General features: G+C 40.3%; 1 protein-coding gene across 2 annotated transcripts; it reads right to left on the bottom strand.

The window, feature by feature from the left end:
- Positions 1-4,721: 4,721 nt before the first annotated feature.
- On the bottom strand, positions 4,722-23,709 carry slc6a6a (solute carrier family 6 member 6a). Of its 2 annotated transcripts, none has more exons than XM_083920601.1 (14): positions 23,569-23,709; positions 19,170-19,399; positions 18,953-19,087; positions 16,376-16,610; positions 15,478-15,610; positions 14,405-14,539; positions 13,896-13,999; positions 13,628-13,752; positions 12,093-12,205; positions 9,884-10,021; positions 9,341-9,443; positions 7,660-7,760; positions 7,350-7,520; positions 4,722-6,445 (listed from the first exon to the last, which is right to left on the bottom strand). In XM_083920601.1, exons 2-14 carry the CDS (start codon positions 19,396-19,398, stop codon positions 6,290-6,292), a joined length of 1,878 nt encoding a protein of 625 aa, XP_083776727.1. In that variant the 5' UTR covers position 19,399; positions 23,569-23,709; the 3' UTR covers positions 4,722-6,289. The 2 variants fall into 2 exon arrangements, with proteins under 2 accessions (XP_083776727.1, XP_083776726.1); XM_083920600.1 differs by lacking the exon at positions 23,569-23,709 and adding an exon at positions 21,162-21,228.
- Between the last annotated feature and the right edge of the window lie 857 nt (positions 23,710-24,566).

The following is a 24,566-nucleotide window of genomic DNA, read 5'->3' as shown; positions in this document are numbered from 1 at the left end:
AGTGCATGTGTTCACTACTGCCGCTTTTAGTCACTGTGCTCACATGATGTAGTTCAGAGGAGGCTCTGGCTTCAGGGCACCACCCACCCCCATCCCTTTCCTCTCCAGAGGCAAAGCCACATGCAGGGTTATATAACAGGGGGAGTCATAGCTTCTGAGCCAGGACGTCAACACACACGCCTCAGCTCTGGAGAGTCAAATGCTGCATACACACGCACTGCATACATTTACCATCTATTGCTTTAATGAGCGTCATGTTCCCATTGGAAGAACTTTTTTTTTCGTCAATCTTTTTGTTTGTTGCACACAAAAGAATCACACACACTTTTTTTTCATGCATATATAACATGCACACACTGACTCACAGGGTGTTAGTGGACTCAAGGTCCAGAGCACATTGTGCTTATTTAGTTATTTCAGCCATGACTTGGCTCACTGCCCTTGTTTCCAGTCTCTCCTCCACACTGCCCGCCCTAAAGAAGGGACAGTGCCTCCAAATAGACAGAATGCTGTCTGCTACAGTACTTTCCAAGTATCCTTAGCTGTATTTTAAAGCCCTTTATATCTTAATTCCAGGAATGCTTGTGAAGACAGTCTACCCTTTGTTTTAAGTGGGCGTCCCTTGACGGTTAAATAGTTTCTGAATGGTTCCAGAGAGACTCTTTTTGGATTTTTGTTCCTGTGCTGATGATTTAGCCACATGTTAAAAGATATTGTTTTTCAGTTCCACTTTCTGCACTCGTTTCTTTCTAACACTGCACTTTCACACAATGCACATTTTATGATCCATTTGTTCACTTTCACTTTCTTCACGTTTCACTGTATGTGGCATTACACCAGAATGACTTACGGGTTGGTTCGTGGTCCATCACTGATGCTTCCTTAAGTGAATTACATCCTTTCCTAATAGGAGGATGAAATGCCTTTTACATTTTCAGTGATGAATGATTTTCTTGTTTTCGCTCACATCTGACTGGATTTATGTTCCTCTCTGCAGTAGCTGTTTTTTCCTGCCAATGTCTATAGGCATGCATAGGGTGTGTCCTCAGAAAGAAGCTCTTCCTTATAATAAAACAGTATTGGAGAAATCTCTGTTTGCTCCAACAGGATCCTTGTGAGAGTGCCCCCACTTTTTTAAAGCTTTGTGTAACTGCCTGCAGATCCAACTGCCTCTCTGGAAACACGAAAGCAATTTCGTTTCATGTGAAGATAGTTTCATTGTCCTGTTTAGAGCAGACTGATTCATCCTTGGGGCTGTAACTTTTTTCAATCTGCATTCAGACTCGTGTTTTATTAAATGTCATGTTAGATACAAGGCCTATTTTTAAGGTTTTATATTAATTTATTGTTTTGAATCTTTATTTTGCTGTATAATGGATATGCAGTGCTTTATTTTTATTTACAGTACATGCATGTAAGCTGTGATACTGAATGTGGCTCCACTTTGTTTGGTTAATTTCCACATCCTCTCTGAATACATCAGGAATCGTTTCAAAGGGTCTTGAAAGATTTATCGGATATGATTTTATTTTTGTTATTTAATTTATTATAAATTAAGAAACCATTCTTTGTATGAGAATAAAGTTTATGAAACCATAGTTTATGGTGCTGTGATTTCTCAACAATGTGAGTACTCTTACTCCCTCCTAGATTAGATTCACTTACCCAAAAGTGTCCCAACATTTTTTCCAAACCAAAATGTCTCAACTCTTGATGGATTGCTGTAAAATTTGGTTCCCTCGAAGAATAATATCACACAACATTGGCGAACCCCTGACTTCATCTAGCAACATATCAGGTCAACATTTACATTTGTCAGATATTCTACTTTTTGATTTAGAGTAATCAATTAACCTAATTCCTATCAGCCTCAGCTGTGCATGTTGAGCGCTTATTAGCGAATGTTAGCATGCCGACACACTGAACAACATTGGTGAACATCGGTAGCATGATTCCTGTTTAACATCAGCATGTTAATACTGTCATTGTCTGTTGGCATTCCAATGTTAACATTTAGCTAACCTAGCGACAGTGTGGCTGTTCACAGCATATAGACCTGCCTAGATGTGTAAGGATTTGGAGCACAGTTTTTTTTCCACTGTGGCTGATGGTGTTGCACGTCATGTGCACTGAAAAACAAAGTATTTTTTTCTATATTTCTATAATAAAAAGGAGTTGGTAAGAACCAGTTTGGTGTCTTATAAGTTGAAGGCGTAGGCTTAGCTAAGTCCCAAGGGTCCTATGTTCTCCAGCTCAATTTCCTCTTAATATGACTCATTAAGGAGATGTTTCAAAGGGTTTTATGTTCTTGTGCTTTTTTTCCCCTATGGTCAAATGTCCAGTGTATGTTTCCCTGGGTCAGTTGATAAAATGACCCACCTACAGCTTATAGCTTGATGATGGTATACTCCTTGAAACCATCCAGGTAACATGAATTGAAGTCTTTGGGGAGTTCATTGCCTCAAGGGCTTATAGGCTGAACAGTGGGACACCAGAGACCTTCCCTAAATAAGCCAGTGCCATCCTTGTGGGTGCGATGTCAATGCAGTTCCCACCTGCTGGGGGGCGTTTGATTGATGGTAGGACCGGCACTCTGAAAAATGTAGGCCAAGTGTCAATGAGCCATCACAGAGAGCGGTGGGAGTCAAGGGTGTCATCCGTGTTATCTGCTCAATCAAGGACATTTAAATAAATATAGCTATTTCAGGAGTGGCATCAAAATGTGTTGTGTATAGCACTTAAAACAGGTGGTAGTGATGAATTTTGGAAGGTCAGCACATGATCACATCAGTGGAAACAATACTTTGCAGTGTTTGATTGGTTTGATTGGGTGAGTGGAAAATCCTACTGTATATAACTGCTATAGGCCAGGCTGTGCGCACGCATACTGTGTGCTTGTAGTTAAGTCATCTTGAAAGTTAAGAACTGCAATGATATCTAGATTAGCGTCATTCCTGCTGGGCCTGTATGTCTGTGAAGACAGATAAGATGATAGTGTGCTGAAACGCTGTCTCTAAATCATCTGTGCGATGCTGGATCTCCTTTTACCAAGCAGCTCTTCCAATATGCAGCCAAAGATAAACATGTCTCAAACACTTTACAGCCCACAACACAGTATGATTCTGCTTCTATTTGATTCCAGTCAAATAGTTAGATGTTCGAAGTGGTACTTACAAGGATTGTTAGTTTTATAGCCTAAGAAAGTTCAATCAATATTTGTGAACATGAGTTACAATCTCTTCTTACAAGTCTGGAGCTGTGTCAAAGACAATGAATGGGAGACTGGGCCTTTTGTTTGTTTTATCTTTTGTCTTTATTCTATTGAAGTGTTCTCAGTTGTGAAAATTTACCCATATACTCAGAAACTTCCAATGAGTGCTCTCAGTGTCATTGCTATAAAATCTTTTAACCCAGTCGCCAACATGTTGGAATGGACATGGAACGGGGCACGGACTGAGGTCTCCTGGGTGAAAGTCCTGTGTGTCCCTACAATCCACCCCGACCTCCTCCCTAAAACATCACCTGACTTCTGGAGCACTTGCTCTTGCTCCTGAAAAAGAGATCCTAATTGCAATGAAACTGCCTGATTCACGATTCAAAATGTGTAATATCAACCTTTTTTACACTGGAGTCAGTTGACAGGGCAGTGCATCACACATAGATGTGTCACATAAGTGTCTCAAAAATGTTAAAGATGAACATTTCTGTGGTTTGCAGAAACATTTGTTCCGGTGACCAGACTGCCTCCTTCCCAATTCATTGTCTATGGAGCAATTCCACATTTTATACTCATGACATCACAAATTTAAGTTTGAGCACTCTGGTTTTTGGGTTTGGGAGAGTTTTACGTAGATGTGGGCGGTTCACTTCCGCAGCTAGCGGACGTACATTCATTTTAACTGCAGGGATGAACAAAAACAACAACAACAACAAGAGATTAGAAGTTAGCTCATGGGTGTTTAGACTTCTTCTACCTTTTACACGGTTAATTACTCATGTTTACAATCTACTGTCTTCGACTATAGGAATAACAAGTACAGTATGAATTTTGAAAATGGGCGTAGTTCTGCGTTAAATGCAGGTACAGGGGAGGACTATACTATAAGGAAAGAGGGAGTAATTGGGCATTTTATGGGAAAAGCAGAAAGTATTTTTTGTAAATACTAGATACCTGCATAGTACAGTATTGGGAAACAAAACTGAATTTGGGGGCAATGGTGTTAACAACACTGCTATTCTGTAGAACTGATAATTGTACATATTTCATAGTTACGATATGGTACCAAAACAACAAGAGTGCAATAAGGTAACAAGGGAGGCTGTAGGGAAATCTCTCAAATTTCAGATAAGTTATTGAGGAACATAAAATAAAAGGCTTTTGCTAACAAAATGTCGACTGGGGTGCCCGCCAGTGTTGGGGTACAGTGTTGGAGTTTTGGGGTAAGAACAAATAAAGAAAAGGGCCAATTTAGCCAACAAGTTTATGCTTTTTGGATTCACTACAACGTTATCGTACCTGATTCATATAAAGAAATTGCAGTGTCATGTATCATGGAGGGTATTTTAAAGTTTCTAACATGTCGATCCTGGTCCCAATGGTAATAAATATGTATAAGATGTACAGATGATCGACATTTCTCCACTTTGCAGGAATTTCCGAGGTATAAATGGCTGAGAGACGGTCATAGTTAGAGAATAAAGTAATTCTTATTAAGACAATATCCAAAGAAAAAGATGTTTATTTGTAATCTATATAGAAATGATGCAATGTGCATCTCAAAAAGGGACAACTGTGAGACAAAAATACTTTGGTACACTTGAATCTCCAAGATTTTAACAGACAAAGCAGCACAGTACTGTGGTGGCTCCTGGACATGCTATAGATTTTGTATCTAATTTTGCAAGTCGTTGCATTATTGAACATTATTCTAAATTTGATGGTGCATTTTGAGCGAGCAGAGAATGCCATTGCTTCAATGACTATTGCACAATGAAAAATGTAATCCTGGCTCACAATGTAATCAATATTGAATGAATTAATTATTGAATAGTCATGGTGTTCATATGATGTACAGTATAAAATTGTTACAAAAAGGCATACGTGATTTACAAACAATTTAAATTCTACAATACAAATGCCTAAACCAAACATTAGAAACTAGAATCCAGTGGTAATTCTGCAGAGTGCGTCTGTGACCATAATGAGCACAATGGAAAGAGTGGTCAGGACATAATGGTTTTACTTTTAAAGTGATGTTCTCACAGATCCTTCTAAGAAGATTTGATGTCAAATTTCTACTCTATTTTGTCATTGTCTGAGCAAGGAGACAACTAGATACTGTATATCAAAGTTTACAATATCAAAAAGTTAGAAGCTAAAAAAATTTACTCCTGAAATGTGTTGCAAATGCAACTCCAAATACTTTGCAACAATAAAAACAAATACTACAATAAAGGTGAAACGACAGATAAAGTGCAAAGAGAGGTTTCAATAAATGCACTGGGACTGACTATAGTAGTCACACAGGCTTTGTACAAATACTCTAAAAATGCCACTTCCCTTTTCTCCGTACTTCCTCTTCCGTAGCGTTTTTTTCAATTTTGTTATGTTTTCTGTTTTTGAGGATGGATCTTCTTCTGAATGCATTTCTCACAGTATTTGGCCAAGGCCTTGTTCAACTTGTAACTTAAAGGATGTCAAGCAAGATTAACTTTACACACTGCATATTGCCACTTAGCGTGTTATGGATTTGTACTCGGAGAGACGTGGGCGGTTCACTTCCGCAGCTAGCGGACGTACATTCATTTTAACTGCAGGGATGAACAACAACAACAACAGCAACAACAACAACAAGAGATTAGAAGTTAGCTCATGGGTGTTTAGACTTCTTCTACCTTTTACACGGTTAATTACTCATTAAGTTTACTGAATTTATGTGAATTTAGAATTTCTTCTATTACACCAAAAAAGCAAATTCTTCATCTCTTCTCCGGAATCAACAGAAATGTAGTAAACATTGAACATTTTCTATCTTAAAATACTGCTAAACTGAGATCAGTGCCAACTACAGCAACAACAATTGTAACATCAACAATATCGATATAGTAAAAAATAAAAAATTACAAGAGAAAAAAAAAACATTACAACAATAATATATAACTCTCTTCATAGAAATCAAACCTCTCTAATGTGAATATATTGGACGATGTAAACCTACCATTATCAAAGTTAGCAAATATGATAATAACACAGAAAGCACATCAATCTTATTCCTCTCACAGAGAGCGCTCACATCATTGTTTCTACAATGGTGTGGGTGGGCTTGATCAAGCCATTGTTCCCGTTTGGGTCCAGGGGCTGTGTCAGCTCGCTGCCCTTCAAGTTGTACTCTTTCGGGCGAGAGCTCACGCCTGACTTCGCCGGGGCTGCCACAGCTTTGATCCTCTGAGGGAAGAAGATGAGAGATTAGACTAATGATCATCACAAAATGGGGCAGATTAACATGACAGCTATCAAATTTAAAATGGCAAACATTGGAATTCAACTCGTATCACATCCGTATCTTTGTATATACAAAAAAGTCAGGTCAAGCCATTTAAAATTGAGTGACTTTTTGGTTAATATGCTTATTTGCTTTCTTGCCAAGACTTGAGATGATTGACACCACTCTCGCGTCTGCGGTATGCTATATATGAAGCTACTTTAAATGGTATAATGGACACATTTCAGTAGGAATTAAAAATAGAAAATTATTTTTTTAGTAGTTACAATGACACTGAGCTGTGCCCTCTTTGTTATTTAATATATCTCAAGACACTGGATTATCCTAATGTTGTGTCTGTATACTACTAACTTTGGAGGGATGATAGCTAGCTTAAAGTCTTTAGTGAGTTTCTTTCATGATCATACTTTTGCATTTCCGTATTTTTACATTGTTGAGCATAAAAAAGTTTATTAATGAGATTTTTACTAGGACAGTTGTGTTACCTGCTGCTCCACCTTCTTCTTCAATACATGTAGATAAGCTAACAATGCTACGGAAAAACTAGCCTTCTGACGCCTTCAGCTGCCCCAAGAACTCACATGACTCTTTTAAACTTTGATTTTTGCTCCAATTAAACAAACCAGCTATAATGTGAACTTTAGGGGTGGTGGTGTGGATTTTGTTATCTTCTGACCGTTTCCCCTTTGACTATTCTTTATGCTAAGCTAAGCTAACCATCTCATGTCTCACCCTTCATATTTAGGGTACAGATAGAAGAGTAATATCATCTAGCTCTCGGCAAGAAAGGGGAAAAAAAAGAAAATTTCAAACTATCTTTTAAAAGCAATAAAGGATTGAGCTCACCTCGATCAGGGGTCCTTCGGACTGTAAGATCTTGATGACCATCACCATGGGGATGCAGATCATGGAGGACAGGGCCAGAAACCAGCCCAGACCGATAGCCCAGTCAGGGTACTCATACACCTTGTTATAGGTCAAGGGCTTGTACTTCACCAGGGAAAAGACAAAGCAGCCCTGGGAAACAGACACATGCTTCATGCTTTAGTACAAGCTGTACACTGTGACCTTGAAAGGTCAACTACCAACATGTCACCAACAATATCTCATCTAACACATTAAATTGACACTCCAAAAGCTGGTGCTCATCTCTCACCATGCAGAGGACAGGAGTGATTATGGTCCAGCTCCATTTCATCCATGGGTTTGGTCTGTAGCCAATCATATCCTCGACGGCATCGTAGAAATTATCAACTCCTATCCAACACAAATAGAACAAAGAATAGCCTGAGTTTATAGTACATACAGATTTATATATGTCTCAGCAAAGTTAATGAACATTGTACATAAAATATCATCAGCCTGTTGTTCTAGTGTTATTGTTTGTCATCACGTAATGACCTTCCTTCACAAATGATCATGTTTATGGCCCCTTATCTCTGTTGTCTGCCCTAAACTGCAGCATATATTTCCACTGTGTCATGTTCCATATAGCTACTGTTTAGTATAAACACTCTTTGTAAGGTAAAACCAGTTTAAGTCACCATTTATCCTTTCTCTTTTTAACTGTAGTGAACTACTGTATGTGTTTTATTGCATGTTATTGTGTGTACTGTAGTCTACATGTTCCAGATGTTACTTTTTATGCTTCTTTGTACATGTTAACAATGTGTTCTTTTGTTCTGTTTTCAGTTTCCCTTTAACATCTGGCGAGGAACCACGGATGACTGCAAAGCGCAGCAGCTAGTAAGATCCTTTGTGACGCTGCTACAATAGCAGCTATTGTAACAATGATTTAAAAAAAAAAGTCCTGGACACATGTTTTTTTATTTATTTTGTGAGCACTTCAACAAAAGAGGGATGTTCCCTTCTTATATTGTTTACTTGAATCCTTTTTAGAGTCCTGAAGATGTAAAACCTTTCAGTGTTTTTACAAGAAGTTAGCAAATATTTGAGAAAAATATCCAATTTTGTGTAGGATAAATTCTTCTTTCCTAATTTGTTAATCCTGAAATTGAATGTTTTTAACATTACATATTAATGCTACAGTAGATAATCAACATTAAAAGTTGGAGAAAGTAAAAGTAAAAGATGTTTGCTCATTAGAAAACATTGTATAGATAATTAATATGCACTTTTATCAAAATTACGTTGCATTGTATCTGTAATATTGAATACATTTGACTATGATCGTGAAGTGAGGGATATGTTGTGTTTACGGCTCACTTTTTTTTTTTTTAATGGAATGTAAAAGCATTTCCTGATAAAACTGAAGAGACAATTGACTGAAATTGTGTTGGAATAACCTATAATGATGACTGGTACCAGTTTGAAGTGGTATTAAGGGGTAGGAAATGAAAATGAAATGCAATATCAGGGCTGCTTTGAGCCTCTTAATCGGAGTATAGGGGAAATATTTGAGTGTAATGGTTGCACATTTGGTAGATGCATGTTTTATTACAATTAACAGAATCCAATAGCTTGACAGTTATAGTAATGTGTTAATTATTGGCAGATGCAACGTTTCTTTCATTTCAATGAGGTCTCTTTCATTAGGTTTAATGTTAATGCTTCATATAATAGGATGTAATCTGGTGGGAGGCAACCCTGGGTAGCCAATCACAATCTACCCAGGGATAAACACCATGTCCACCCCTCACCACGCTCCTGAATGCAGTTAAAGTTATTTACTACTAACGTGGGAAGAACCACAAAGACACTTTTGTTTATCACCAAAGAGATCGTTACTGTTTTTTTTCCCTCAACCCTTCAGGATCATTACTTTGAAAAACGACACAAGTTACAGGAACGTATCACATAGAGTCATTTCCACTTACCATAAACCCAGGCTACAGCAATGCATTCAAAGAATGCAACCCACAAAAGGCACACACCACTGGCTGCATAGTAGTCAAAGAGTTGAAACACATACATGCCACCCTGGAAAAAGAAAAGAAGAAAAAACACATTAATTACCCCTCTGATGTGAGTAGAATGAAAGAAAGTCACAGAGATAGAAAGGGGGCAGTAAAACAGAGTGGGTGTGGGGGTGTTGGAAGCAGCGCACAAGAATTCTGGCACCCCACCAATAGAGGCAGAGTTCAACAGGTGCTGAGACGCCACTGAAGCGCGGTTAACTGCTAAACGGAAAACGGCATTCCGAATTGTTCCATTCAGACACACAGGATACGAGTGGTGAATGTGGTAGGAAGCCATATTTGGTCGTAACAATGAGGCAGCCGACAGGCAAATGGAAAGTCTGTGGCGTTATCTCTGCTGCTGATTCGAACGCACAGACTCTCTTTTCCTTTTCTAAACAGGATAAGCAGTAGAAGTAAGAGCGCAGAGTGCTCTGACAAAGTGACTACTGGTGAACTTACTTTCGTTACCATGGCGAGTCCCAGGAGATAGCTTAGTGTACACATCACAGCTATAAAGATCTCCCGTCGGTAACCCTTCCTGAGGAGGGACGGATATAGATCCACAATGGAGGTGATCTGTCCTTCCACTTCGACAAACTGTGGGGACAAAGCAACTATTAAGTTCTCAGAGGAAAAAAAAATCTTTCTGTGTGCATACAGCTCTTGTTTTGCCTCTACAAACCAGTGATTAGAGAATGAGAGCTGTCTTTGTTGAGCAGTAATGAGAATTTAAACAGGGCTCCTCTCTGCAGCACTGGTTTGTTGCTACCAAGACACAACAGAAACAACAGTGAATCACTGTCTCCGTCTCCCCATCTGTGTCTCTCTCTTGCTCCCCTGTGTCTCGCCATTGGCTCATAAGCTACATAATGTCATAAAAAAATATGAAATCATTCCCATTTACGAAGAACATGCTCCTTTGTTGCGCAAAAACCAAACAAAAACTCCTTACATAACAGTGGCATGTATGTGTGAGCGATGTTAACAATATATAGCATTCAGGACAAATCTACATCACACACACACACACACACACACACACACACACACACACACACACACACACACACACACACACACACACACACACACACACACACACACACACACACACACACACACACACACACACACACACACACACACACACACACACACACACACACACACACACACACACACACACACACACACACACACACACACACACACACACACACACACACACACACACACACACACACACACACACACACACACACACACACACACACACACACACACACACACACACACACACACACACACACACACACACACACACACACACACACACACACACACACACACAGTAACTGGCAACATCTTTCAGGGAAACAGCCGCATGGGTATTTACATGTGCTCAGATTTAGAGGATAGGCCTGATCTCGCAGTTGGCTGAGACGAGTAGCCGGCCATGTGCAGGACTGAGTTAGCAACTGGAGTAGAATTACACTTGGAGGCAGGAAATGTGATATGGCCGGCAAATCCCTCGGGTGCACACTTGTGTTTTGTCTTCTTAGATTATCCTGTCTTAATCAAAGCTCTGCCTGCTGTCAAAACTAGATGGCTTGCATGCAAGGGTATTATAATGTCTTTTACTAACTAAATGTTTGGTATTTAGCGGCTATCAACTTCTAAAAACTTAATTTGTGGTATTACAGAGCATTTAAAGGACTCTACATAGAGCAGTCAAGTGTGATAGTAAAAGGCCTCTGTGTGAACAGGCTGCTTTTCTTGTCCGTCAGTTATCTGATATCTTGGAGACGTTCGATGTGAATCAGAGAGACATTTAATGTGTTTTACGCATTGGAGCAGGCAGGAGCCAACTAACCCAAGGGACCTGGAAGGTGTCTGTGTGTAAAGGGATAGTTCAGATTGTTTGGAGTGGAGTTGTATGAGGTACTTGACTATACTCCCTGAATTACTTAAAATAGTTAGTGGCAGTAGTCATAGCACCAAAGCTAAGAAATGTACCGCTGTGGACGGGGGCAGCAACAAAACATATTTTAGCCGCCTAAAACTTTCTGTTTGAGTGTAGGCTATATTTAGAATATTTTCCCCGCTTTTCCTTGCCGCAAAAAGGCCCTGTTAAAGTTTTATGGGAGAAACTAAAGCCGCCAGACTCGACTTGAACGAACAGTATTTTACACCGCAGAACACGGGAGTTGTTGGGCTACTGCTGCCTCAATCAGTTAGTTTATGTGGGTTATTGTGTGACTTAAAAGGTTTTAAAAGGGTTGGAAACTAACAAAACCAGCAAACTAACTGATCGAGGCATCGTTAGGCCAGAAATTCCTGTGTTTTGTGAGGCAAAACTGTTGTTTTAGTGGATACAGTCTGGTGGCTTTGACGAGAGCAAAAATAACGGCTTGTCTTCTCCCCCATGTAAACTTAACTTGACTGTCTGATGGCAAGGTAAAGCTGTGAAAATATTCTAAATATAGTGGCCCCTTAAACTGATACCGATATATTTTAGGGGCTTCTTTTTTAGGTAGCTTGAATATGTTTTTTGGCTGTCCTCCTACCATCACGCAATCTACTGTAGGTCATATCCTGTAAGTAAACACCTTATATCTCATTTTGTACATGGCTAAGTTGACACCACAGTGATTGTGAAAATACTGACCTGGCTGTCGAGACCCAGAAGCAGCAACATGATAAAGAAGAGGATGGCCCAGAGGGTTGGCATTGGCATCATTGACACAGCTTTAGGGTAGGCGATGAAGGCCAAGCCAGGACCTGGAGGGAAAAACAAAGTGGGGATGGGGAGAAGGGGCGGAGGAAGGAATTAATATTTCTATCACATTTCAGCTTGGACGACATAAGGCGATTGGAAAAATAATGTAAAGATTGAGCTAGAGAGGCTGAGCGGAGTGTGGCTCTGCCAATAATTATCTAATATGTCCCAACAATTGAAGGACATGGGCTAAAGTTAACTGGATCGATTGTTTATCTCTATGTGTTGAGTGGCTACAAGGAAATAAATTACCCTTAGAATTTTTTTTTATACTGTAGTGTCCTGTATGTGTTAACTTGAAGGACATATCAACAACTGTACATATTACATAACTGACTTACTGTATAATGTAATGTATAATATACTTAGACCATTCTATTGCACCTGCTATTCATTAGGTTCTGTTCATACTCTGCATAGCATAGCTACTTTACATTTTGTAAATCCTGGTATATGTCACATATAACTTTATATGCATTTTTACTACAGTTTGGACTGCTGGTAAAATGTTCATCTGCATTTCTGGTACTTAATGTGTGCAATACCAATAAAGTGGAATATAATCTAGTCCAAACCAAACACAGCAGATGAGGATTGCAGCAAAGCCATGAACCATATCAACAGGATATAATATGAGCATGAAACACAAGTCAGCAAGTCACATCACAAACTAATGCCTCAATTGAACAGCTGAGCAAAATACAAGTTATTTCTACATGAAAAAAATGCTCTTTTTATATTTTCACATGATTGTGTTCAAGTTGCAGTCTTATGGAAAGCAAGGGTTTAATTGGAAACTGAACAGAGCGAGCATGCTGAAAGAAGATGCATCTCCTTCAAAGTCCACATAGAGTATAAAAGGAAGCAGAAACAGAACCAGTGGCGTCACCTCAGGAGATCCACAGCTTGTTAACAGAACTGGGCTTACAGTGCTGGTCAGAAATATCACCTCAGTGTGCCAGTGCACATAGAGTAGCGTACATACAATACGGTGCCAAACTTCTTAGCAATGTCCCCTGGTCAAAAAGACGTAAAGCTACTGAATGACATGAGCAAGTTGAATGCGGGACATGAAGACACCTGGTGCCACTGAACAATGATGAGGACCTCTTTAACACCGCAGTTCACTGTGTAGCTAAAACACACAGCACCAATGCCATGTCATCTGTCCCTCAGACAAGGTGGAACAGATTTCACACTGAAGCAACATTTCTGTTTCTTTGAGGCTTTAATTCAAGGAGTGTGCAATTGCCGATACCTCTACATTTCAGCATCATCGTTTCCGAGACTTGAAAAATAACTTGAATAACTTTTTTCCTCCTCATTTAAAATTTACTCTTTTGATAAGTTTCCAATTGTCTTTTTTTTTTTTTTCTGGCAACAGTGCCCACCATCACTGCTGCCATCACCTTGGACCCTCGTACCTGACTCTGCCACATCGGCAATGTCCACCCCTTGTTCTTGTGCCATGAAGCCCAGGACGGAAAATATTGCGAAGCCAGACACAAAACTGGTACCGCTGTTGAGGCCTCCCAGCAGCAAACAGTCCCTATGTCACACATATGTCATGGAGGTTGTTAATGAACACAGGTGGAACCGAAGTTCCCATTTTCTTTTCACGCAACCGTCTCTGACACGAGTTGCTGTCACTACTACAGTCCCACACACCACCCCAGCGGAAACACAACTCACCTGTAGCAGTTGTATTTGTATTTGTTGTAGCTCCCAAGTGACGTCATGGCTCCCAGGCAAATGGCGTAGGAGAAGAAGATCTGGGTCCCTGCGTCGATCCACACCTGAGGAGACAGAGGAAGAGATGGTTTTCACACTGTTTTCCAGAATAGATGAGGTCAACCTGTTACGAAATGTGTTCATGATTGGATTGCTCACACTGAGAAGGCAACATCGTTATCAAAATGCAATAACTGATTTGTTTGGCTACTTGGGAGCAGCACAACACAACATATCATCACCTTTTAAGCTGATAAGGTGAACTTTTAATATCAAGGAGATGTGGAGCAACATCATCATTCACTCAACTTTCATTTTGGTATGTAGCTGCCTCTTTAGCTGCTTAATAGTCAACTTTGTGCTCCAAATTTTCTCTGAGAACGGGTGCCCACTGCAGTCAAAAGTGACACTGATGAGAGACGTGATACTGAACCAGAACAGAAAAGTTTTGAGCAAAAAACCAAACCAACCTCAGGGTCTTGTAGGCGGGTCAGGTTAGGGTAAAGGTAGAATTTGATCCCTTCAGATGCCCCAGGCAGGGTCACTCCACGCACCAGCAGCACAATCAGCATCACAAATGGGAAAGTTGCTGTTATGTACACCACCTAGACAGAATAAGGAATTATTAGCCATAATACTGAGCAACAGTTCTGGGAACAGTGATGAACACTACCTACGGAAGTCACGAACAGGGTTTGAGATGGAAAGCATGAAAAATGATCACTACAATGCACGGAGGCTTCTCACTTTCTGATAAGCGTGGTGCAGGAAAGAGTCCTAAAACCCAGAAATGAATTCCCTCATCTCAAAGTCAGTGTTTTTTTTTGGTAAATTAGTTTTTGGTTAGATAAAATAAAACTAAGTTCTGTGGTTAAAACAAGCTTAAGAGATTTTAACATTTTGTTCAACGATATAAAATACATCAGTAAATCCCTACTTGTGAATTTTGAAGTATTTACATGTCTTTAAAAAAGTGGCTAAATGAGAAAAAAATCTTCACAGCTAACACGCAAAATCAGTTGGAAGCTAGTGTTGGTGATGTTGAAGACATGTCACCATGGTGTAGCCAGTTTATAGCCTAATAGTGATTTTATTTACACTAAAAAGTTTATAAAAGTGACTCTATTTGTAAAGATGATCTCTAAAATGTATAGGTATCATAAACCTTTTTTCAACAAAGAGCTTATTTTTAGCATTAATCATGGAAATAAACCCACAAGAAGTCCTTGATATAGTTAATAATTTTCCTCACAGAGCTCCTCCTGTTGGCTCTGGCCCAGTTTCTGTCCTACTAACAGAAACAGAGAGAGGGCGAAGGTGCAGCAGTCAACAGCCGACACTGAGTCTGGCCAACAAGAAACTTCCAGGACAGCGCTGAGGCTTGTGTCTCTAAATCAACCAAATTACTTGCCTTCCAAACATGTAGCTTTTCTCTGAGCAACAGTGTTTTGTCACTAACTTGTTGGGGTAACAGAAAGTAAAGGCCAAACAGCATCCAGGCAACACAATAAGTACAGGATGTCTCTACGCCTCCAGCACTCACTTTCCCAGTGGACTTGACTCCCTTCCAGATGCAGAAGAAGCAGATAACCCACACTGCTAGGAGACACAGGGCCAGGTCCCACTTCAGGGGCCCTATGTCTTCGATCCCAGAGGAGATGCTGAGGACGTTGCGTCTGTAGAGGATACAGAGGCAAAGCACCGGTTAATGGCTGTTGGTGGGACTTGATATACATTGAAGAGGCTATCTTGTACATTTTTCAAACAGACCCAAGGAGAGTAGCTCATGTGTAGCTCATGTGACAACTCTAGACCATGACAAGGGCAATAAAAGTATAAATTAAACAGACACACGACCTGGCTTCTCTGTGCTCTTCTGCTGCTCTGACCTGTCTGAGAGTCTGAATACAGTAAAATGATGAGATGAGGACTTGGAAAAGCTTAGAGGCTTTAACGTTTAAGTGCCTTATGCTGCATAAACACGTCTAGTGTAGAGCAGTTCATTGTAATGAATTGCCATCAAATTCAAACATGTAACAAAGAAAAAGAGCATGAAAAAAGTACAACTATAAGGAAATGCTTTGCTTTTGAAGTGTAAAAGGCTATGAAGTTTAAGATAAACTGCCAGAGAACTAACAGTAAACAGGGCCTTTTGCAGGAATTGTGCCTGTTCAAACACATTTACGCAAGCAAGATAAAGAGGCAGTGGTACCTGAGTATATTCACTGTGTGTGTGTGTGTGTGTGTGTGTGTGTGTGTGTGTGTGTGTGTGTGTGTGTGTGTGTGTGTGTGTGTGTGTGTGTGTGTGTGTGTGTGTGTGTGTGTGTGTGTGTGTGTGTGTGTGTGTGTGTGTGTGTGTGTGTGTGTGTGTGTGTGTGTGTGTGTGTGTTTGTGTGTATGTGTGTGTGTGTCAGTCAAGCCTGCTGTCAGTGAATACTCACTCCCAGAACTCAGTGACAGGGGAGGTATAGTTGGTAATGTTGGCTGCCAGCCATAGGGTCTTGTTCTTGCGGACTGTGTCCTCTATACAGTATTCTGTGTTCCAGGGCTGCTTGCATTTCGCCCAGGGGAGCTCCGGCTGAAAGCACTGAAACAGGTAGTAGAGTCCCCAGGCCAAGATCACGATGTAGTAGATGTTCAGTAGAGATACGATCACCACAGAGGCATAGCCAATACCTGGAGAGAGGAAGGAAAGGCAGATCTTCAGCTCAACATATCATCCAAGACAAGTTATTATTATTATTAAGCTTTTTCATGTCTCCGGTCACCTGATGGATGTAAGTCTAATATACACTCTCTTTTAGCTCGGTTTTTGGTCTCCAATAACTTCTGAAGGAAATATCTGGTTCTTTAGCTGCTAAATTATAGTCGCTGACTTTTTCTGTCAGTTGGATTTAAAGGTCCCATATTGTAAAAAGTGAGATTTTAGTGTATTTTCCTCATATAAAGCAGGTAGAGGTGCTAAATGAATACTGTGAAAGTATCAAAACCCTCTATGGCGTTAAACAAGCCGTCAGGACTTCCACAACTACACTAAATAAAGGTGTAAGTGCCGCTACAGTGCTGTTACAGTTATTCCCCAGCTGCAATGATGGTGTGTAGGACACTGACCAATTCTCATGAGGGACTGGGCTTGAAGAGACAGTGTCCGAGACAGAGGGTGAATCCAGTTATATTCAGACAGACATTACGAGAAAAAATAATGTGGTTTTTGAACATTAAAGCATGTAAATGTGGTCTAGTACAAACCCAAAATAAAAGTGTGAAACTGAAAATGGGTATAATATGGGAGCTTTAAGAGTTTTTTTGCTTAAAAAAGGTGGCAACACTTGGCACTTATACAGCGAAAATATTGATTCACTGCAGTTGAAAATCTTGTTTTTCCTGACATGTTGTTTAACTTCTTGATGTAGAAGTTTAATAATTCCGACCACACCCAACAGAGATACTGGGTGTGGTCAGCGAAACCAGCCTGGTGCTAATTAACTATTCAAATGAAGACTGTGGGAAGATTGTGGAGATTACTGCTGAACAACTTTAAAAGCCAGCTATCACAAGCATAAAAAAAGCCAAATAACTCTTTATCAACTCAAAGAGGGGTAAACTTCCAAAGCTCCACTCTGCTATCTACTGTAATAATGTCCTTAGTGTTTTAAGGCTATTTTTAGATGACTTTGCCACGAACCTGGACACAGAAATCCCCGGTACTCTTCCACTGCTCAAGAGTATTTTTAAACCCATCATCTCTTTCGCCCCCACCGCCTCGTTCCCACATTCCAAATGCAAACTGATAGACAAGTCAATGCTTTGACAGGTGTATGCATGTGCAATATACTGTATGCCGGAGTGCAGGGAGTAAAGACATGATTTTTTTATAGTGTGATGAAAAAAAAAACATGTGAAGTCAGGGGAGGACAATGGGGAGGTTTGTGATTGGCCAGCTTTGCTATGCCAGACGCTGTGCCAGATGGACAGACATCAGCCTCAATGCTCCTTGAATACTGTAGCAGAGACTGTCAGCAGCTGCTAGAGATCCGGTAGAGCACAGCTTCCTCCTCTTATGTCATATCCCGTGTGTAAGCATGAATGATGGCGTCACGGCAGCTGCTCAAGGTGCGGTACCTCAGTATTTGTAGCTGTCACTCAAAGGTAGGGTTGCTACACCAAAGAGCAACGAGAGGCTCTTAAGTGTCCTAAAGTATCAGGAGGTAATTGGTGATCTCAGGTGAAGAGACCCGTGAGAGACCCCGACCCTGACAACGCTGTCACAGAAGACATAAAGTATTTATAACACCCTATAAGCTACGACAAACCAAGAGGATCCAGACTGTCAACAAAATGGTTTTTTTTGTATGTTTTCTTTCAGACCTGCTGCATGAGACTCTAGCCATTGCTAGGCAACTTGACGTTTCTTTTGCTAGTCTGTTTCCATGGCAACCAAGAACTCATCAATCCATTACATGCACACACAAAATCTGCAATCCAAGGATGCCTTAATATTTCCGACACACTTAAAGCATGTGGTGTTTGTATCATTCGCCCTCCATGAAACTCAATGTTCAGTACTCTCAATATTCCTGCTGCAGTGTAAAGATGTTTACATAACACAACTATGCCCAACATAATGTTAAATAATGTTAAATGTTTAATAATGTAATCACATCGAAATACTAACTTGATTACTATGTATACAGTATATATATTAATTCTGTTAACTTATATTGGTATTCACTTTAGTTTTTGTTTATTTCAACCATGGTCTTTTTATAATCTTAATTGGGCTTTGGCAGCACATGTCAAATGTCATTCTAATAAAGCCTATTAAACTGAAATTTGAATTGAATTAATGATGAATGCTGGACTGAAACAGGAAGAAAATCAGGCCAGGATTCTTGTTCGCACAAATGAGGCTTTTACTCAGCATTAAATATTAAATTATCTTGTCAGAGATGATTTGGGCTGTGATGCAGTGCCTGTGTGTGTGTGAATACACTCAGTGTTTAAGCACTTGGACTGACCTGTGAAGATGGGGCAGAGCTTGGCCCAGCAGGTGATCCCTCCTTCAGAGGTGTACTGGCCCAAAGCGACCTCCAGGAAGAACACAGGCAGGCCACCGCCAAACAGGAAGATGGTGTAAGGGATGAGAAACGCACCTGGGTGATGGATACAAGAATTAAGACATCTTGCATTTTTTTGGTTTAACATTCTAACACCTGTTGTGTATCTTCCGCTTACCTCCACCATTTTTATAACAAAGGTAAGGGAAGCGCCAGACGTTTCCTAATCCAACAAAGCCTCCGGCCACGGACAGGACAAAGTCGAGCTTACTGGCCCACTTCTCCCTCTGAGGAGCCTTGCCTTCAGCCTCATCCTCGGGCCGCGTGCCTGGGCTCTTCCCCGGCGAAGGTTTCAGGGTGTCCTTGTGAAAGTCCTTCAAGCATTGGAGCTTCTCTTTTTGTGCCATGCTGTGGACAGCAGAAAGAAAAAAGGACACATGAGATGGAGAGGGACAAAAGCAAAGAGATAGGCAGGAGCAGAAGAAGATAGGGAGGAGCATTAGGGAGATAATGCATGTCTCCTGATTGCGTTACAGCATGCTGTGTCACCACTGAGTACGTGATATACAGCACAAAGTTGCTAATCTTGCTAATCTGAACAACTGATGCACGGAGGTCATTCAGACTAGAGAAATGTTTGGGGAGCTGATTTGCGTTGAAACAGACAGTAAGAGTAAGAATTTAACAAGAACTATCACACGTGTACAGCATATTTTGTTTCTTTATCTGCATCAATCAATCTGTAGAAAAGAAAACTGCAAGAAACCCAGCATGGCATGTGCACATTCACATTTTAATGCTGTGTACGTAGCTCTCTGTTTTCAAACTCTATTTCTTGACTTAGCGGGGGGCACATTGTCACTGAAGAAAAAGGAAGGAAATGTTTGGACACAATACACGCCTTTAAGACCTCGTCTGACCCTGAAGGAAAGTTTTCTCTTAGCTTTCCCCTAATGGTATTGTATCAGCAACAAGTCGGTCCTCCGTAATCCAAATTTAGAGACGACGATATCCCCCCGCATTCCCAAAGCCCTGGCTGCTCCGAAGACGATACAGCAGCTTAGGTTCACTTGAGTGTTTACACTGTAAACCCCCTTTCCAAGAAAGACAGGATTTGTTATAACTGAACGAGGTATCCTATTTCCCCACATGAGCCAAAGAGGAGAAAAGAAACCCTCATAGGACAGGAATAATTGCATAAGACATGCCAAGACGGACTGTGATTTGAGCGCCCAGCTGGCACATGATAAAGAACAAAAAAAAGGGAACAATGAGAAAGCTCTAATTAATTGTTAGATACAAGATTAATGTACTACTGGTTCCTTTACAGAACAGAGCAAACACTTTTACTTCTTGCTTCGTCTTGCAAGCCCAAAAATAAATTTAAACAGCATTGTTTGGCGATAGTTCCCATAAAAGAACAAGTTGTACAAAAACAATTTCAAGCTTCCAAAACTTTGGACTGAGTTTTGTTCTTGGCCAGCATGTGCCCTCTCAGCAATCTCTACCAGCAACCGCAACATTCCTTAAAACATAACCTTCCTGCCGGGAACTATGTGTCTTTTCACTTAATCAACGCTTGGACAACAACCTCTCCATCCCCCGGGTGCACACTGTGTCCCATCATTTTCTAGGACTTCTCTCTTCCTGTTATGCATGACAAGTCAACTTGAACCGCTTTCCATTCTCAGACCTCCTTACATAACTGGATCAGTTCTTGCCCACTCTGTTCCTCATCCTGTTTCTCTCCCTCGTTCTCTTTATCTTCTTTCCCCCCTTTTCCCCTTGTCTGCTTAGCGTATGCTTTCACCTGCTTGCATGGTGTTAGGAGGCTGTCTGCACATGAGATAAGACTTAAGACAAACTGTCCTTGGGATTTAAACCACACATGCTCCATTACAAATTCCTTAACCTTAAAAAAAAACAGTAGAGTATTATTGCTGCTTAAATACTCTTAACATGAATCACAGAACAGAACAATAAAACCTTTTTACAGCTCTTCTCTACTTAGCAATACTTTAAACCACACAGATACTCCTGTAGTATCCACTAAAGCATTAACACTTTTCATTACACTATGTTAAGTCCATTCATGCATACAAGCGTGTCTTAAAACATCCCAACCCTAAAAAAATCTTTCCTTTCCATTAAAACAGTTTAGAAAACTTACATCTCCTTCATGGCTGCGACTATGTATAGAGTTCCCCCTTCTCAGCTGTCACCATTCCTCTGTACTGAATGCCTTTATGCCGACACGGGTCACAAGAAGTGGAGCTGACAGCAGGGCCCGCCCCTTGGCTAAAGACAATTAAATCCAAAGTAGAGATTGGACGCAGCCTCACTGTGACAGACAACTCAGGTACCAACGTGGGAGACTGTAAATTTCCACTTCCCACTTCTCCCTGCCCACAAACATACACGCAGCCAAGTGGTGGGGGTGGTGGGGGGTTACACACACACACACTAACACACACACACTTCTTTGCGTTGGATGCAGAGGATAAGTCGTAGGCTAACACTGGCGAGTTGGCCTTGAATTATGATCTTGTATAAATGGATGAACTGAAGGCAGAGACTTTTAGTGCTTTTTTTGTTTACTGCTGGACACTCAAACAGCAGTAAAATATAAAGCATGGTTTCATAACAAGCCCCTCATAACATCACCATGCCACTCCCAAGAAGCATCTTTGTGTGAAAACTATTTTTATTCACGCATATGCCGGGATAATTTCTGGTATGCGGGAATTTTCCAATCACTAGCCCTCCATTCTTTCACAGCACTTGGTTTGTTATCTGTGAAATGTAAACGAGTAGCTACAGTATCAGCTTATAACAACTCCTAATAAGGTAATGTGTCTCTCTCTGCTCCTCCATGAGACTGTTTGGATACCACTCTCTGCTCCCAGAACTCACAATGGCCGGACAAAGGCTGGCATGCAAGAGTCAACTCAAAACTGATAGATTCCTCCGCAGGATTTGCACAGTTAAATGAGGGACAAGGATCAGCTGATGACAAGCTGTTGTTTAAACACTGCAGACACACCTTTGACACCTCTTAGCTTTGCACGATGCCATAATCCATCATAATTTAGTCGGTGTCATGCTCTGTGTACGGATTTGGTTATGTAATGTTTAACAGACACCTTCCAATCTATTGTGTGAGACCACAGGCTTTGTCTTTTGAAGGTAGATGCTTGCAACAGAAAGACAGTCTGTTTCATGTGGGTCATCTCAGAGTTTCCCTGAATTAAGTGAAAATTAAAGCATCGTGGTCTATACTCATTACCCATAGCTCACAGAAAGCATGTGAAAAGGAGTTTCTTATTGAATAACATCATGTTGTCAAACAACAGCTTTCTTTTGGTTTGATTATGTCTTTTCTTATTAGATTTGATCTGAGTTTTGGCTTTAACATTGGGGTGACAAGATACCTTGCAAGTGACGAGCAGAATCTAAGAAATCACAATGCTAGAAAAGAAAACCGCATAATCAAGGAGAAAAACAATATTTGTCTGAAGGTAAATTAATATGTTGAAGCATGCTAACAGTTTGAGTACAATGGATAAGCTACATCAAACTTTTTGTTTAATATCGTAAGCTCATTTCCCACTAAAATATTAAACCAATAACTGAGAAAGTTACATTTACACCGTCAATAGCAGGTAAAATTATGGTGAATATAAATTAACAAGTCGTTGTTTTGAAGGGGACCATCAAGAAACCCATCACAGACCACCTGTAAAAGGTGTAGCGACCCCTCAGGTTTTAGCCTGTTGACAGGGCAGATTGGGGTTACAAAAGGACATGCATCGATCAGTCATACACAGGACAGGGTGGAGACAGAAGTAGGTTAAGTATGTGCCACTAAGCATATGAGGCTATAAGCTAGTAAATGTCTTAGTTCATCAGACCCTATTTAGCAGACTCCCCTCTAAAGGATGCAAATACATTAATGCACTCATGCTTTCCTCCCTCTTGCTTTCTTTCATTCATTCATTCATTTATTCATTTATTCAGTGATGATTGTGAGTGTGGAGAGTGAAAGAGCATCTGGAGCCTGCAGGAGACAATAAACAGCCCCCCAACCCCCCAAACAGCACATGTCGCTGTGAAACCAGGGCTGCGCCTGAACGCACCAAAGCGAAAAAATGATCAAAGAGAAACGAGGGACGGGGTCTTATCAGCTATAAACACAGGAAACCGGGTTCAAAGGCCAACGCTTCGGGGTTTTTTTAATAAAACCAAAACAATATTTGCTCAAGTTTTTTTTAAAGCAGGGTTAAAACGCCCGTTTTTTTTCTTTCTTTTTTTTTTTAGCGGAAGCTTTACGGCAACACAGCATGATGTCAAAGGAAAAGAGAGCAAATGTGGTCTGTTTATATCAGAGAATAAAACAAATCAATCAAAATGCGGTGACATACGATTATTCAACATACAGTGATTTAAATAAAAAAATCAATGATCTCTAAAGGAGAGTTTAAATAGCGTTTTTCTTTCTATCCATCTTGCTGTTTGTTTATTTTTAAAATAAAAACATGATCATACTGACTTGATACGTAAAGAAGATACCGGATTACCTGTTTTCGTTTTTACTAAGCAGTCTGCTGTTCCTTGTTTTAACGCTGAGTGAAATAATTGTGTCTATTTTTCTGTGAGACCATTGTTAGCTGGAGCGCCTTTGGTTTAATATCAGTTTGAGTGGAAAATCACCAGCTTCTCCATGGAACAACTTCTTAAAGCGACAGCCTCCCTCCGCCCGCCCTTCACCTGATTAACGCTCTGTCACTGTACTAACTGGACACATGAATCACCACTTACACTGTGTTCTCATGGTACTCTCTGTATTGAATTACATTCACTTGCAACATTTGCCAATGACCTGCAAAAAGCACCAGCGCGCTTAACATGTAGCAGATATATGTTCAATGTGCAGTCTGATATGCTGGTGAATATCATTTTAAAAACACCAAAATAGGCACAGGAAATGAATCTCTGCGAATTATTTTGGTGCCAATTTCTTATCTGATGAAACTAATGGCTGTATCAATGGTCAACGATGCTCAGTTATAAGCAACAATGTGAGCAAGTGTTGGGTTTCCAGGTTGTGAAATACCCCAGTGGTGTGTATTTGTCCTTTTTATTTGTTAAATACGCATTAAAACGTCATTAATAAAAAGGCTGAAGTGTGTAATTGTGATGATTTCGTTTCCCCCCTCCCCCTATTCCATTACAAATTAGAAACATCAAAAAAGTATTAAATTATCAATACTCAAGAATTAAATCTAATTCTTAGCAAGTGATAGAATGCTAATATGCTTCACTAGCATAGCAAACCGATACAGATACACTGTTTAACAGCAGCGTTGTCCACACAAGCATGGTAGCATAGTCATTGTGAGCATGTTAGCATGCTTATGTTAGCATTTAGCTCAAAGCAGCACTGTGCCAAAGTACATACTCACAGAGCTGCTAGCATGGCTGCAGACTCTTAATCTTGTTTACAAGTAAGTGGTCTAATCAAAGTCAGTGTTTACAAGTATGCTAAGTGAGACGTTCGCGTTTCTTCACTGATGCT

The sequence above is a fragment of the Echiichthys vipera genome (assembly GCF_963691815.1).
Source record: "Echiichthys vipera genome assembly, chromosome: 9".
NCBI lineage: Eukaryota > Metazoa > Chordata > Actinopteri > Perciformes > Trachinidae > Echiichthys > Echiichthys vipera.
The sequence above is the reverse complement of the archived record's forward strand: the minus strand, read 5'-3'. Positions and strand labels throughout refer to the sequence as shown.